At 41.3% G+C, this 17,432-nt stretch overlaps 1 protein-coding gene across 1 annotated transcript in view; it reads left to right on the forward strand.

Annotated features, from left to right (window-relative positions):
- The window catches only part of UNC79 (unc-79 homolog, NALCN channel complex subunit), a 111,469-nt gene that overhangs the window by 33,872 nt on the left and 60,165 nt on the right, over window positions 1–17,432 (forward strand). Inside the window, 14 exon segments of the mRNA XM_042790924.1 lie at window positions 75–198; window positions 1,422–1,562; window positions 2,938–3,159; window positions 3,628–3,855; window positions 5,238–5,379; window positions 5,787–5,866; window positions 5,952–6,100; window positions 7,116–7,273; window positions 7,630–7,811; window positions 9,082–9,283; window positions 10,922–11,101; window positions 12,143–12,208; window positions 14,105–14,340; window positions 14,342–14,392. Of these exon segments, the coding sequence (XP_042646858.1) occupies window positions 75–198; window positions 1,422–1,562; window positions 2,938–3,159; window positions 3,628–3,855; window positions 5,238–5,379; window positions 5,787–5,866; window positions 5,952–6,100; window positions 7,116–7,273; window positions 7,630–7,811; window positions 9,082–9,283; window positions 10,922–11,101; window positions 12,143–12,208; window positions 14,105–14,340; window positions 14,342–14,392 (2,161 nt within the window).

Raw genomic sequence — 17,432 nt, forward strand, 5'->3', positions numbered from 1 at the left:
CCATTTTTCTGTTACATCTCACACAGTGTATGCCATGGTAACTCAGTGAGCTATATTTTTGTTCTACTTTTCAGCAAAATGTTTGACACTGAACTTTGCCCTCTCCCTTTCTCCATGGAGGAGATGTTTGGTTTCATTAGCTGTCGATTCACAGGGTATCCATCCTCTGTGCAAGAGCAAGCATTGCTTTGGCTGCATGTAAGTGTCCTCTCTTGATGAGTCATGCTGAAACAGCTTATGATTTTGGAAAAAAAAGAGGGGAGGTGGGGAAAGAAGCCACTTTTCCAAGGATCATGGAACCTTTCTGCGCTTTGCTTAGCCCCAGTGTAAGGATGGTTGGTAGACAGATCCTGGGAAACTTTATATTACTAGCCCATCATGGGCAATATAATGGGAGCCTGGAAATTCCTTTTACCTTTGAATGTCAGTTGTGTCTTTAGGGCCATTCAGCTGTCTGACGTTTTGCCAGCAGTAGTTTTTAGCCTCCACAGAATTTGGTTTGTAGATTCCCAAATTAATTCCAGGCTCCAGAAGCAGCTGTAGTTGTTCCCACATACGAAGAATTGAATTGGACTAGGGCTGTACCCACCAGGCTTTCTGCTGCTCTGGTCCTTTTGTGCTATATTTGCCCACAAGGCTGGCATTCACCCAGTGTTCATATTCAAAAGCTACAGGGACAATCATGTCAGCTGGGGGGCAGTGAATTCAGAAGGGTTTAAAATTTTCCACAGCACCTCAGAATAATGCTTGTATTCTTCATTATCACTTCTTTTCTGCTGAGGGTTATTTTGATTAAGCGTCTGCAAACACCGGTTTACCTGATGACTGTAGCAATTTTCAGGTATACAGCATTTTCAAGTAAAGTATGATTTTTTTTTTCAATTTTTCTTCATCTAATAATAGTTAATGACAAGTACCAATGACGTCGTATTTGTCTGAGTGTTAGTGACAAAACAGATGATGAATATTCCCTCAGTGATTTGCAGATAACCATCCTGTTACTATGTTGACGCCTGTAGGCTACCATTCTGATTGGATTCTTACAGTAAATACAGGATTTCAGTTTTAAGTAATAATCAGTACAGTAAACAGTTATTCATCCAAGTATTGGTAATACTTTTGGTTTACATAAATACTTTTGTGGAACAACACCACATCCCTGTGTGTTTGTGCATAAAACTGATCTCGAGGCGCACCAAGCAGATGCCAACAAATATTTTGAAAATACCCTTTTTTTGCCAGTTCTCATTTGCCCTGATTCTAACAGAAATCTTAGCTTGCAGCTCACCTCATTGAATACCAGAATGAAAGGTGTGGAACTTGCTGAACTGAGGATCATATGATAAAGATGCTTTTAAAGTAGCTGGCATTTTTGATCAAACTTGAAACTCATGCTTTTTTTATTTGTTGTCTTTCCTCAGGTGCTATCTGAACTAGACATTGTTGTTCCTCTTCAGTTACTAATCAGCATGTTTTCTGACGGAGTTAATTCTGTAAAAGAGTTAGCAAATCAAAAAAAATCAAGAGTCAGTGAACTGGCGGGAAATCTTGCAGCTCGGAGGGTAACTTATTTCTCCTGCTTATTTTCTTGCTTAGAACAGTTTTCCTAATAGAATTCATGCGAAGACTTTAAAAAGTCAGCTTTCAATATGACAGCATTTGATTGAAAACACTATAAATTTTGAAAACGAAAGAAAATCGGCATGACTTTTTCAATTAATATCACTTATCACGTGGTCAGTGTAAAGATAATGCAGATAGGAACTACAGAAAAACTGTGCAGTTTTTCCTTAGTGAACTGATTTGTTTGGGATATATTTGGAGTGTTCTTGTATCTTTCCCAACCATTTAAATTTTCTGTACTTTCTATTAATAACCATCAACAACAAGTTGTTATGGACAGCTGGTCACCCAGAGTGAGGTTTTGTATTCTAGTACAAATTTGGTAGGCCTAGGTATGTTTTGGAAGGGTGACAGAGCAGAATTTATTTCTGTTTCCCTGCATTTTTTTTCCCCCCATCCGAGAGATGCAAAAATTGACCTAAAGTTTCCTGTCAGGAGGCTTATGATCTGGAAGAAAACATGTACAAATCTGTAGGCACTACACATACTTGGACTGATGTGACTCGCTTCCCTGTGGTCTCGGATGAAGTGCTTCAAGTACAGTAGGAACAAGAGTGCTTGAAAGGTCATATCTTTAGATTTAAGGAACTACAGCATCTAGGCAGTTGATGATTCCTTACAAGTGGTCTGCCTGTTGTCTGCTGTAGCTTGGCAGAGAGCACTCCCACACCTAGCAGATGACCATGTCTAAACTAAGCAGCAAAAAAAACGGTCAAGCTTACTGTCTGGTGTTCCAGACCATAGCTGGCCAAAAAACAGACCTCGTGTCATCTGACTGTGTATCTCCCTGCAACACTTAGAGGTTCTCAGAGTGTTCTAGGTTGTCTGCTGTGGTGTGGACATAAAGCATTGTAGACATGCCCATCTTGTTACAGTTGTGTCTAGTTCACTTCCATCTACCTGTATCCTTGCTCTAGACTTCCTTACACCGTTCTCTTGAGGTAGCCTCCTACTATCGAAGTTCGTGTCGCTGGGTCATGGAGCAGATCGTTGTAACCTGATGGCTGCTTTACTGCCTGCAACAATTTTCTGTTTGGTTTATGGTGTTAAAACTCCTCCTTAGTAGGAATAAGGTAATGGATGTCAGCCACTTAGCTTAAGAGAACGTATATGTCTGAGCAGAATACGATTCCCGTACTTCTATCATGTTTTATCATTTAATGGTGTTAAGGGACACGCACACCTTTTGCAACAAAGTACAGAAGGGAATAGTAAGGCTGTCAAAGTTCTTGCCGTTTTCTGCGGTTTCGTGTAGAATGAGATTGCTTAAATGCATAACAGTCATTTGAACATGTTGGTTCTTTATGTCTTCAGGTAAGTGTCGCTTCTGACCCTGGGCGCAGAGTTCAGCACAACATGCTGAGTCCTTTCCCAAGCCCGTTCCAGAGCCCATTTCGGAGTCCAGTACGCAGTCCTTTTCACAGCCCTTTCAAGAACTTTGGACACCCCAGTGGAAAGACAATTGATTTTGACTGTGAAGATGATGAAATGAATCTTAATTGCTTCATTCTGATGTTTGATCTCATCTTGAAGCAGGTACTTGCAGAAGAAAATCACCCACATTTAGGGGACACTGAAGTTCTGTAGTCACTTCTGGTTCTCCTTGAATCTTGTATCGAGCCCCTTTCTACTAAGGGGCTGACATTTAAATCCCTCTACAGCTGCCTTTACCCATATAGGAGTTACAGATTCGTGTTCAATGAAGAGAAGTTAGGTACCTCCACATTCATGTTAGTTAGCTCATACGAGCGAAAGCAGCTTCTCCTTGGAGGTAGGTTTATTTCTACAGACTAGAAGCAGAGGCTTGTTGATAGGCTTAGATGCATTTTTTTTTTTTTGGATAGCTAAATTTGTACATTGTGAATCCAACGCCAGGTGTTTTGTGATAACCGTCTCCAGGTAAAATTCATGGATCCGGTGCTTGAAATGGTCTGTTTACTCTAGCTGTTTGAGTTTGGGCTTTTAAATAAATAATAAATCCTTACTCTTTTTACTCTCTTTCAGATGGAACTCCAGGATGATGGTGTCACTTTGGGCTTAGAGAACAGCATTTCAAAAGATATAATATCCATCATAAACAATGTGTTCCAGGCCCCCTGGGGGGGTTCTCACACCTGTCAGAAAGATGAAAAAGCAGTCGAATGTGGTCTGTGTCAGTCCAGCATTCTGTGTTACCAGCTTGGTTTTGAGCTGCTGGAACAGCTTGCTCCAAAAGAAGAAATCAGGCTTGTGGTAAGTAGAGCAGGGAAGGGCCTATGTTATTGATGTGCTGAAACTCCTCCCCTTCATTTTTCTCAGTACATTGTGCACAAGGGAGCAAAGCTATGCTGACCTTTGGCACGGAGGACTTGGGAGGTTAAAGCAAAGTGCCATTAAACTGCGAAAGTTCCTAAGTTTGAACTGATTCAAAGAACCCAGAGATGATGACAATATTCATCCAGTGTGAACTCTTCCCCCAACAACATTGAAGTAGTGTTTCACTTTGGAAGGGCACTCCTGTGATACTGGGTCTTAAATAAAATATGAAATGTTAATACTTAGTGCTTTTCATCCCCTTTTAAAAGCTGGGTGGATATTTTGAAATTCTTAAAGATTTTGATTGAATCAGTTGTCAAGTGAACAAGCCTTCGTTGGTGCTTGATTGTTGACAATATTGAGCACTGTTGAAAACACGAATATACTTCAGGTTGAGTGTCCAACTTTACCAGACACAGATACATTGAAGTCCTCTGTAGCTCTGCAGAAGAATTGAAACATTACCTGCGATGTATTTATTTTAAGCTGTATGTCTGTTGCATATAACTTTTCCATCTGATAGTTCAGAAGACAGCATCGTTCCCCTTAGTCTGAGTGCTCATTTACCATAGCATGGTAGTGTCGGGACGTTTGCTAGTAATTTTTTTTCGGTTGTGGGCATGGTGATGCCTTTTGATTTGCAAAAGATTCAGAATCTGGATGTGTATGCTAATTGTGGGTATCGTGCGCATGGTATTCAGTAACTTGTGCTGTAAAAATCATCTCATGCCCTTAAAGTTCCAATTCTCACCCCAACCAAAATGTAACAAGTGGTGAAGTCTTTTGAGTGCTGGTGCTCGGTACCATTCCTAGGACCTACCACGTGATTTATAACATACAGGTCACAATGGCAACCTGTAATCCTGAGCTCCTGGCCACAGGCAGAAGTAACCCCAGCCTGCTCCTTTTCTCAATGTAAAAGTGATTGAGGTAGCTCCTGCCTCTAAGCCTGGAACTCTGCAGTGGTGTAGGAAACATGCCCTGCTTCTGCCTGTTACTCCCCTGAAGCAAGGATGACAAGTTTGGTGAAACCACGGCCCTGTGATTGGATCCACCTTGGCTCCAGTATGGATATACAGTTCCTGTTAAGTGTTATCGCTTAAATCCGGGTTTGAAACACCCTTCTTGTCAGTATGCATTTGCTGGTACAGAATTTTAGATATGCAGGTGATTTAAATGCACAAGTGTACATGGAACTAGACAGTGTCTGTCTCATTTGAGCTCAGCTTATCACCCCAAGTGTAACTTAAACGGCAGGATATGGCCTCGTGTATTTAGATAACATCAAGAAACGAATTTAACTTCTTAAATTCTTAAAGGAGCCCACGGATAACCTCGAGGACAGTCTTCTGTATACTAGACCTGAGTTTATTATAGGAACTGAAGGAGAAGAGGAAGACAAAGTGGCACCAAAACATGGAGAAAACCCAGGAAATCACACAGAAACCATGGAAAACGCTGGTGCGTGTAGTGTGAAAAGGTTGAGTATTTCAGTATGGCTTTAAAGGAAACACTCCTACTCATACAGAATGCAAGCTTATGAAGCAGTCTTTCAGGTCCAACAATGCACACTTCTTTCTCATGCATTTAATTCTTTCAGCACATTAATTAAATAGGGATTCTGTCTTTATGTTGATAGCAAGTGTGACTATCTCAAAAAAATGTTAGAAGAAATCTTGGCTTTTTGAACTTATAAAGTAGCAAAAACATTTCATGTCAAATTCCGTGCTGTTGTAACTTTACTGACTGCAGCATTACTGTGGCTAGAATTAATTTATCTGTCATCACTTTGATATTGTTTAGTTTCATTTTGAATGCACAGACAAGAGCACTTTAACAACATTTTATGTAACTTACATTTTTAACAGCGATAAAGAATGACACAGAAAGAAAATTTTGTTATCAGCAACTTCCAGTTACCTTGAGGCTCATATACACTATACTGCAGGTAACATTGATTACTTGTTTGATCAGTTCGAATTTTTTGGTTAAGTGGTATCATTGTGTTGAGGGTAGTACATCTGCTTACACAGGAAATGTCAAGGTTTGAAGAACCAGACATTCTTTTTAACATGCTGAACTGTCTGAAGATCCTGTGTCTTCATGGGGAGTGCCTATACATAGCAAGAAAGGACCATCCACAATTTCTCGCCTATATTCAAGATCACATGCTGATTGCAAGGTAGGCTTTTATTGCGTATTTTGTCTTCACACTTCATTGGTTCTCCAAATGTACAGTTGTTGGCATCAAAGAATTTCCAGGTTTAGTATGAAAATTAACAGAGGGTGGTAGGAAAGTGTAGAAAGGTTAAGTAAGTGTGTAAGGGCACATTGCACAGGTTAATTAAGAAGTTGCAAATGAAACCAAGGTACCCTATGTTGTCCATCGTGACTACTTATGCACCACTTGTTTTGCAGGGAGTCAGAGTTTCTCATATTGAAGAAAAGCACTGTCTGAGACTGAGGTATCTTCCCTGACTCTACAAAATAAAGGATGATGTAGAGGCAGGCACACAGCTTATAGGGCTTTAGCATTAAAACTGAGAGAACAACGCTATTGCACCTTATTTTTAAGAGAGAGAGGAAGTTTTTTCATTTTCACAATGAAATCTGTGCATTTTAAGATTCTCTTTGGAGAAAGGGACTTCGGCAGAAAACTCTCTGAATAAACATCAGCATGTGATGTTCTGAAATAGTGTGTTCATCAGGGCTTACAGCTGCTCTGTATCAATTTCATTGAGCATCTCCTGAGACCGTAGGGTTTTAGCGGACTAGAGAATCTGTCCTGAATCTAAATACCAGCAAATTGTGAACACCCAACATCTTAGTCATTTGTGGTGCCAAGACAGTTCACGTGGCTTATGCGTTGAAGCTGGTCGTGCTGAAATGCTAATTTGTAGCACAGATTATGTTCCATGGCAATTGTGCCTTGAGTTAGGCAAATTTGCAAAATCTGAAGTGTTTCAATGTAGAGGAACATCTGAACCTCGATTTTCATGAAAAACTGTTGTAATTGAAGATTTGCAAGTAGCTCTGTTCTCCTACCAGCAACTCTGTAGTATTCACATAAACGCCCAGGATGGCTTATAGAGATTTTAATGAAAAGTACCTTCTCTCCAATACAGTGTAGACATTTAGAAGAAAGGATGTCAAGGGAGTGTTTTTATAAGCAGGCTTGCTCTTTTTGGTCTTTCCAGCTTATGGGGAGTTGTGAAGTCTGAATTCTCTCAACTTTCTTCACTGGCAGTCCCGCTTCTTCTTCATGCACTTTCGCTTCCCCATGGAGCTGACATTTTCTGGACAATCATAAACAGCAATTTCAACAGCAAAGATTGGAAGATGAGATTTGAAGCAGGTAGGCCTGAGAAATGTACACGATTTTCTCCTTGTTGCTTCACTGAAGAGGTAGAGCTTTCTCTACTCTAACTGAGGAGACTTGTAATGGATGATTATCTTTTTGCTGCTTTGGGGGGTTTTGGAGATCATCCGGTGCAAAACTATAGCACAGCAATGCAGTAAAATAAAGGAGAACATGAAACATTTTGGATAATCAAAGTAAGATCAAAATTACAACACTTGCCAGCTATTTTTTGTTGTTACTTTCTCAGATGTGCGTATTTCTAGGAGAGGTATATTAGTCAGGACACACAAAGAAGCTATTGCCTAAATTAATATGCAAAATTTCTTTGTCTGGGGGCACGGCTGCTACAGTGGAGAAGGTGGCTGTGTTGTGCAGATTTTTGGATATTCACTCTGTGACTAAAAACCACCTACTGAAGTACTCCTTGGCTCATGCATTCTGCTGTTTCCTGACTGCTGTGGAAGATGTCAACCCAGCAGTGGCTACAAGAGCTGGGCTGTTACTTGACACCATAAAGAGGCCAGCTTTACAGGTAGGTTCATTCCAAGGGAAAAATTACATTCAAACAGGAATCTGGGTTTTCACATGAAGTTCAGAGTGGCGCAGGTGTACGACATCACGGTCACTGCTAATACCTCTTTAGGCAAGTCTCATGGTTCTCAGTAATTGACATAGGTACAAAATACCCAAGGGAAATGATGCTGCCCTGGCCCCGACTTAGAATCATAGAATCATTTAGGTTGGAAAAGAGTCCAACTGTAAAAACTGTGATGACCGCAAAGGATTACTATTGCATTTGAACTGCTGTCATAGTAAGGCTGTAAATGTTTATGATTGTAAAATTTACTGATGTTTTTCAATGTAAAAAAAAAAAAAAAAAAATCTCTAAGTCTTATGACACTGCTGAGCTGACAGAAAAGCAAAACCAAACATGGCCTTAATCTTTTCAGGATTTACTTAGGCATGTAACTTTAAGCATGTGAGAGACCCTGACAATCAGAATCCTCGTGATTAAATGTGAGCAGATATGAGAGTCGATCAGAGCCTACTTATACAAGCAAGATTAAAAAAATAAAAATCTCATAGTGCGCAATTCAGTTCTAATTCTCTGGAGAAGAGAATGAATATGTATTTTATAAAGTTATTGTTACTGCCTTTAAAAAGCTGTGAATACTTGCTACTCTTATTCCATATAGTGCGTTTTTCAACGTAGTTTCCAGAGAACTTGAATTCACTGAGGCTGTGACCAGTATACGGCACTTTCCTATTTAACGTGTGGGTTTTGTTCTCAAATGTAATTCTTGACACTACACCCAAAATTCTAGTGCAAATAAAACACAGAAGCATTTTGAGGCAAAGTACTTCTGATACACTTTGCTACATAATCTTTCTTCCTCTGTTTGGGCTTGGTGATTGATTCTTTTGTAATTAAGGGCTTGATTCAGTTGCCTAAATATAAGCTTTTTCTCAGGCAGGGGTGTGTGAAGAGAATACTTTGATATTGTATACCAAATGTGCAGTAGCACAGAACTTTGCCTGTACCTTTGTATTCCTCAAAATCTTAGCAAATTCGACAGTCCAAAATAATGTTCATTGCTTACCTTACTTTTCCATTGATATCAGTAGCGTTAGTTCTGATTTAAAGGACTTGGTAGGAAAAAAGAGCCAAACCTTTATCCTGTACTAATTAACAGGACAAGCTGTGAACTTTGACCTCACTTTGCTTTAAAAATGCTTAAAGTTTTCACATCTCAGCTCTGTGTTCTTTTTTTTTTTTTTTTTTTTTTTTCATTCTTCTGTAGGGTCTCTGCCTCTGCCTTGATTTCCAGTTTGACACAGTTGTCAAGGACAGGCCCACAATCCTTAGTAAGCTTTTGCTACTTCATTTTCTAAAAGCGGATATTCCAGCTTTGAGCTGGGAGTTCTTTGTGAATCGCTTTGAGACCCTGTCTCTGGAAGCACAGCTTCATCTGGACTGCAACAAAGAATTCCCTTTCCCAACAAGTAAGCAGAGTCCAAATCAATCTGATCAATTTTTATCAGCTTCTGGAATTTCAGCTGCCTGTAAGGCTCTGAGCGAGATGTAGGTCCTGCCTATATAAACTCTCTGAAATGAAGTACTCTTTCAGGCCAAAAGAGAACAATTTGAAGTGAGCTTTTTTTGACTGCCCGAATACAGACGAGGCGATATTCTGTCACACCTTTTGGGCATCATGTTTTTCTCTTGCTAGGATGTGATTGCAAGCCTTGGTTGTAAATGCCGTCTGGTTCTATGATCAGCTGCAACCTACGTTAGCCCACTTGTTCTTTTGTAGATGTTATGCTGTCAACACTGCTGTTCTGTGAGGCCTAGGCCACGCCTGAGCCTGTTCTGTAGTGGTCTGTACAAAGACAGCCCTAGGAGCTGTGTGACCCTCAAAACCCACACGAATGTATGGGGCAGAGCACAAGAGGTACATGGACTTTTGGGGCCAGTGCTCGGTTAACTATTCCTGCAGTGACAAATGTTCGTACATGTTTGTCCTGTTCATAGGTTGTTTCTTCATGGGATATCATGTCTTCTTCCATTCACTAGGGGGGGGACTAAAAAATAATTTGGGCATGATTGTTTAACAAGCTGAGGAATTGAAAACTTCTAGTGGTGGCCCGTGAGGCAGATCTGTTTCTGTCTGATTTTGCTTGGAGGAGGTGGGGACAGCTGTTTGGACAGCATGTGCTCCCTCAGCAGCCTAATGCCCCCTCCTACACTTGCACGGAGCCCAGTACCTAAAAAAGCTCAGGTGCTGCTGCTGCATCCATACAGGAGAAAGGTGGAACTGCAGACGTATTTTCTTCTCCATATGTAAGTAGCTTGACTCAAAGCTGGGAACTGCTGCTGTGGCCTGAGGAGGGAATCTTGGCACTAGTCTCTAGCACCTCTGGCTGCAAGTGTAGGGTCATATCTTTAAATAGGAATATTTGGGAGTGATATAAAGTATACAAAAGATACTTTTCAAGTTTCTTTTTAACTTTTCTCTTTGCTTTTTCAAAGACATGATTGGTGCAAAGCATGGGCTCACTGGCTTTAATCGCTCAGATAATTAAACTCAAAGGGTTTGAATGCACTGTAGACATGAGTATAGAAAAGTATTGGTGACGCCGTTAAGCCATGCAGCAATACTGCTGGTAACACCCCTGTAAATGCATACTCACACTCACAGGTTTTTGGAGGCGCTGTTCAAATCCAGGACGATAGGTGCAGGCAGGACAGGAGGGCAGTGAGGCAAAACTAGGGACCACGTTTGGGTATGGGTGCACTAAACGTCATCCATACTCGTGAGATTTCTGCCTTTTTAAGTAGAGGGCAGCTCATATTCCCTTAGCCTGAAATTCAGGTTTTGATTTCAAGAACCTGTCTTTGTCCAACCTCTAAAGGAAGAAGATAGCAACCTAGTTTTTAAACACAGTTATGCCATTTGGGGTTTTACAGCTTTCAGAACAAGAGCATGCAAATGAGTACCTTGCGGATGGACCCCTTGAGCCCATAGGAAGCTTTCTTGACTTGAGTGGGACCCGGGGCCCAGTTGCAGTTGGCACTCGGCAGCATTAGGGCCTCGCCATGCTGTGGAATGAATCCTAACTTGGTCAATTGCATTTGCAAAGCTATCACTGCTGTCCGGACAAATGTCGCCAACCTCAGTGATGCAGCAATGTGGAAGATCAAGAGGGCTCGTTTCGCACGTAATCGTCAGAAGAGTGTGCGTTCCCTGAGGGACAGTGTGAAGGGACCAGTGGAGTCAAAGAGAGCGCTCTCCCTTCCAGAAACCTTAACCACCAAAATTCGTTGAGTATCTATTTATATTTTTGTGACACACCTGTATCTTCTCCCTTAGGATCGTATCCTATTGCTGGGTACACATCGGAATTGTCAATATTTTTCCGATTGGGATAGCAAGCTTAGGCTTTTGACTGATTTGAGCATTATTCAGATAATGACAAGTCAGTGAGTTAGACAAAGAACACAGACAAACATTATGTCTGTGCTGTGTTTGTTTAAAATGCCAGAACAAAATGCTCCTAGACTAGTTTGTGGATAGATCTTAATTTTCATTTGTGGCTAATACACAGTAGTTTTGTCTAAAATAGATACAGAGTTTACAGAAAAATTCCTCTGTTACTTACTTATTAATTGTAACTATTAATCAGTGTGTGCAGCATATACTAGACATCTTAAAAACATCTGTTAGTATCTCAAATGAGCTTGTGGATATCGTTAGAATTATTTTGTTAAGAAAACAATGTCCGTTGAACACATCCTTCCTGCCAGCTTGTATAGGAGGTCCTAAGTGCTGGAAAACCCTAGTCCTGTATGGAGCGCTGTAGAGGTATCTTTCCAAGCAGAAATAAAGCTTACCCATTCTCATTTAGAGAATTTTACAAGCATGGATTAGTCTTTATATTCAAATTGAACCTCTCACATTGCTCCTGCCCATATAATAGGAACTGATAAAATGTTCAAACCTGGGTGCTGGTTAGCTGTTAAGTTAAAAGGTAATTTATTTTCTCCAAAACAAACACCACCTTTGGGACTTTTAGGTAATCCTTCTTGACCAATTTCTGATCCTGCATAGTGGCTCCTGTGTGGTGACTCCTGTACCAGCAAAAACGAACAGTGGAGAAAACTAGTTACAGAACATGGTGCACAAAACCTGTAGGGCACAGAAGTGACATGTTTCAAATGGTTACACTCACTGCCTGAGAACAGTGCATGAGTAAATAAACTTAAGTATGCTAGCACTGAATATATGCTGAAGTGTAAGATGTCAGTACTGCCTTTTTAAACAGAGTTGCTCTCTTGTTTTTTTTTGTTTTCTTTGTTTTAAGCTGTGAGCTTGACCAGACATGAGCAGTCTGCTCCAGCTCTTGGAGGAACACCAGAGCAAACACCAGGTGGGTTTGTCAAGGGGGGGTGTGTTTTGATGGAGAAGGAAAAGGAAGGTACTAGCACTGGCTTTCTTGCTGACTTGTGAGATGAGTTTATGCAAGTGGTCTAAAAGGCACAGTGACTCACATCGCAGCATGGTTCCAAAAGGTGTAAGTTGAATTTTTCTCTGGATCTGTACTGAAAATGGCCCCCAGCTGTAAATAGCACTTTGGGGCTGGGAGAAGGTTATTCAGAGGCAGTCAGCTATGCCGGCGGTGCCCCACCTTCCTGTGTTTCAGTGCCCACTGGAACAAGTAAATCTTTAGCAGGCTGGCCCACGGGTCACCTGTATTCAGCCTGTTCCCTGACCTTCAGGTTTTAGAGGCAGCGGATGGAAGGCTTTCGGTTGTCAGTACTGTAAATTACACTTGTCTCCTCTGTTTGCTTATAGACATCTTGACTCCCTTATATTTACCGACATTTAGTGAAGATGTTACCCTTCTGTCAGGCATCTGTAGGATAGCTAGCTCAGCAAGGTCCACGTAATCCCTAAATAATTGTGACTACTGATGGTTCTTGCTCTGAGTCCTGCGCAGACTGACCATTTGGAAGTGAAAAATCTCAGATTCAGAGCTTTTCACATTCCTTCTTCAAGACTTGCAGTATTTCCAGCAGGCAGAAATTCAGAGTCAGAAAAGATCAGCGTATGGAGTGGTCAGCTGAAAGGTAAATACCTTGCCAGTGTGGGTGCTGACTAAGCTGCGAAATGGACTAGGAGAGGCTCTGAATTAGCAGTATATAGCCCTGTCATACTAGCCCGGTGAGAACTGGAAATCAGCCAGTTCCTTACAGAACACATGTGCAGGTTGTCGCAGGCTCATAGAAGGAGCAAGTGAAATGATGGTGCAATGAACAGATGTATCAGTGAATGCTTGTTCTTGGTTTAATGGTACCCCTAACCTGCTATATACTGGGCTGAGAGAAACTTGTAGCATAAGAAGTGTCAGTGTCACAGCAGGCATTGTTAGCCATTGTGGTCTTATTAGATGGCTCAGATAATTGTTCACCTAAGCTTCAAATTAAGTTTCCACCATGTATATATAAAAATTTGCATGTAGCTAGTAACGACTGATATGAAGAAAAGTCTGATAATATAGTTCAAAATGACCACAGATGCTTTGGAAGCTAGGAGACAAATGACCATCCTTCTCCTCTTGTGCAGTATTTATGATTTCTTCCTAAAATCTTAATTTTTTGTAAAATATTTTTAAATTTACATTTCCATATATTATATGGTTTATGAACCGAGTCTTAGGCTTCCTCTCTGGCAAAAAGTCATCAAAGTTCTGACATAATACGTAGTGTCCCAAAACCTAATGAATTGTAGTGCCTGTGTTTTGGCTCAAGTTATTTGAGAGCAATACGGACTCAGTGCTAAAAGGGGAAGTCTTAATTTTTTTGTTTAATCATCATTTGGTAGAATTTTCCTTATCTCCTGCCTTTGCCATTTTGTACATCCTCCACTGGGAAAGACTAATGTCCACTAATGTTTGCTGAGGAAAGACCGAAAACTATGCCAGGTGAAAAACTGGTGGCAGTGGGGTTTGATTCTCCTTTAAATGCATCGATGTGAAGGAAGAATAACACTCAGTTTGGCAGAAATGCACTGGGATGGGAAGATAAGCAGCTCCCTTAAACGGGGGAAAGCTGAGAGATGGTGTTCAGTGTACACAGTAGGTGTTACTGTGCTGTTGAGCCAGAGGCAAGGAGGAGCAATGCCCTCGGAAAGGCATGCCTATCTCCTGTGACTTCACCATGTGGATGTGAGCAGAAATGGAGCCGCGAGCTCTGCAAAAAAATTTCTGGTTGTTGTTTACAGCCTTACCCAGTGTCTCATATCAAAACCTTTCTTGTGCCGATAGGACAACCCTCCCCAGAGAATGATAATACAATAAAAGACCTGCTGCCAGAGGATGCCGGGATTGATCACCAGACTGTCCACCAGCTCATTACTGTGCTAATGAAGTTCATGGCAAAGGACGAGAGCAGCGCCGAGTCGGACATCAGCAGCGCCAAAGCTTTCAACACAGTCAAGCGCCATCTGTACGTCCTGCTTGGTTATGATCAGCAGGAAGGATGCTTCATGATTGCACCACAAAAAAATGCGCGTTTCGACCTGCTTTAATGCCTTTATTGCTGGCATAGCACAAGTAGGTGAAGGCACTTACTACTTTTTGCAGCTATTTCTCGTTGCCTGTTGTTGAAATGATGGTAGTAGAGTCCCAAAGTAATGGCTGAGTGCAGTAATCCTTCTTGATACCTCTTAAGTTGGTGAAAGAATTTGGGAACTAGGTTGACTGCTGGTTCTTTGCTCACAGAAGGCTCCATGTAGCCTAGTGAGGTGCTTTCTGTAGGTTTTTGCTTTGCAGTTAAAAGGTAAATAAATAGAAGTATGCTAATTTATAACTTCCTACTAGTACTCTAAACTTGCTGCATCGTTGGCACAGAGATAAGGGTTTTGTGTGCGTGGAGGCATGCAAATATACTACATGATGAAAAATTAGAGACTGCTCCAAATGCCCTTGCCCTCTTTCCTTAGCCTTTGAATGCCTTATGTCTTCACGTGCCATTTCCTCCTTTCCTATTCAGGATGACCTGGGACCCGTGTGCTCTTGCTTGTTTCACTGAATGAGTTTACATGTCTGTAAACTGTTTGACATTCTTCACTTTGCAGGAGCTTCATTCTCCTTCTTCCTCAGAGCACACCAGGACTTTTATGTTCTGCCTTCCCTAGAGAGTGGTGCCACTGTGATGAATTTGTGCCTATATCGCTACGATAATGACTGAGCACATCCTTGCCTTGTGCTTTCTTCCTCCTTCTTGTAAAGAATGACTGTAATTTCCTACCTCACAAGGCTCTTTTAAGGCTCAGTTAACTCTTACTGATAGAGCAGTTGGCGATGCTAGGCTGAAAAACATTTCAAGCTTGCAGTATTCTTATTTTTTGCAGTGAAGCATCATCATCACTTCCACACTTTTTCCTTATCACGGTCTCATAAAGGATTACCTTAGGAGAGAGAGGGGGCTGATTTCAGATCTCCCTCTGCCCTCGCTCTTAAAATGTTCACTGTAACCTTAACACTGCTCAAAGCTATCCTGGCCTTTTCCTTATCTGCAGTTCTTATCGAGATATTCTGGTTCATATGTTGGAATCGGTAATTTTTTTTTTTCAGCCAATTGTAATGGTAGGTACTTGGATAAATTTTCACAGTCGTGGAGAACTCCAGTATCCATGTTTTAGCAGGCAAAACAGAAGGTGTTAAAGCACACTGGGTAGCTGCAAATGCATCCTGATCCGTTGTCTCAGAGCACCATTGCTGTGTGTTATTAATCATCTTCTATTGGTACAGTTTTCAACTGAAACATGTAAAGGGAGACTCAGGCTTGTTACTGTTGTGTTGAGAGTCTGAAAGTGGCAGTTGAGATCCACATTTTTCTACATGTTTTCCAAGTTTGGATTCCCCAACTTCAGTGATCATAATTCACCTGACTTTCAGAAATAATACTTACTGCAGCTCTAAATACCTTTCCTCTTCACCTTTAAAATGTCTCATGACAGCCAGATTCACTATTTCTGTTTGAAAAGCTTCACAGTTGAATCTTGGCTCCTCTGACATCAAATGGAGTTTGAGAACTTCGGTAGGCCAGGATTTTTCTCCATGTAGCAGACATCAAACTTTAATTTATATTTTGGGGGGATTTTTTTTCTTAGCCGTAGGGCTGCTTTCTGTTGGGAATCACCTTTGCTGAAAGAGAAATGCTATTTGCAGTCCGAAGGTGCATTTAGAGAGTAAAAACTCAGTACAGAGCTCTTAAGACATCTATTTCAATTACACATCCTCTAGTCATAAATATTTGCTTTCTCCAATCAGCTCTGCAAAGGTTGGGATTGGGCTTCCCTGCTGGTTCACTGATTTTGTTTCCAAGCTTGGTTGGAATGGTCAATTCAAGAAAAAAATCAAATGCCTGTTAGTATTTTGCATCATAAAATCTGAATATTTGGAGTTCTTGAAAGCGTAGAATGCTTTTTTTCTCTCCCTAGCAGCCCAAGTGGCCATGTTTTGGTGTCTGCAGTTACTGTGATATTACCCCGCATGGTGGCAATGTTGTACAATCCTGTCAGAGTGGGGGAGGCAGCAGTGCCGGGCTCTGCTCAGCATCCCAGGCTGAGCTCTGTTCAGCATTTGCAACAACATCGATTCCAGATCTGCCTGTGACAACTTTAAAAAATGGGTCTGCTCAGCTTAAGACATGTCTGCATTACAGTACGTGCTCTGTTAAGGCAGGGCTCTGTCTTGCTTGTACAGATGAGTTTTTCCTAACCCTGCTGTATGACTGCTCACACCCTGAGGGGACCAGGCATTGCAGGGTAGGACCATATTTGGTGATTATGTATCATCTTTTCGACAGGCTTAACCCTACATGGATAGACATGGGATCCATCTGTTTAGCTCTGTGCATGCAGCACAAAAATGTGAGACAGCTGTACGCTGAGCTAGAGAATTCTACAAGGAAAAAATTCTAGTCAGCTTGGTCAGGAGGGAACTTGAGAGACGAGGTCTGTGTTTGTAAATTAAGCTCATCCTCTTGTTCTAATAAAAACAAAACCAAAAAAAGAAATACAGACCTTGAGGAGATGGATGATGTAGATGAAACTGGTGTTTGTGTCTGTTTAGACGTACAGGGCTCCTGATAAAGTGCACTAAGTCTGCTGAAACTGCAGGGACACGTTAGATCTTGGGCATTGTGCTGGAGTTGGGTTGGCCTGCTGTTACACCTGTCTGGGTGTCAACCAGTACAGGTCCGCGTCAGAGACAAGGGCTTTGTGGCTCCTTGTTATGATCTAGTTTAGCTGCTGATTTCAGAACATATGGCTTTAAATAAAAACAGCTAACGTTGCAAGACTGGTGGGAGGATAATGAAGAGCAGCCTTGCAGTTTCAATGAAAACACACTTGTGTCTGGGTAGTGGGAATATATGGCCCCACCGGACCAAACCATGGGGAAACCAACCTCTAGGGTAGGCACTGAGTAACATGAGGCTCTTCAAAGGTCATGATGGAGGCAAGGTTCATGACTAACATAACAACAGCACCCTGTCTACAGCAACACCACCACTTAAAATTGATGAGCATTTTATTTCGAGCCAGATATTCTTCATTAGTTTTACGCTTGGATATGTTAGGATTTG

The sequence above is a fragment of the Tyto alba genome, unplaced genomic scaffold (genome assembly GCF_018691265.1).
Source record: "Tyto alba isolate M040663 unplaced genomic scaffold, T.alba_DEE_v4.0 Super-Scaffold_18, whole genome shotgun sequence".
Classification (NCBI taxonomy): Eukaryota; Metazoa; Chordata; class Aves; order Strigiformes; family Tytonidae; genus Tyto; species Tyto alba.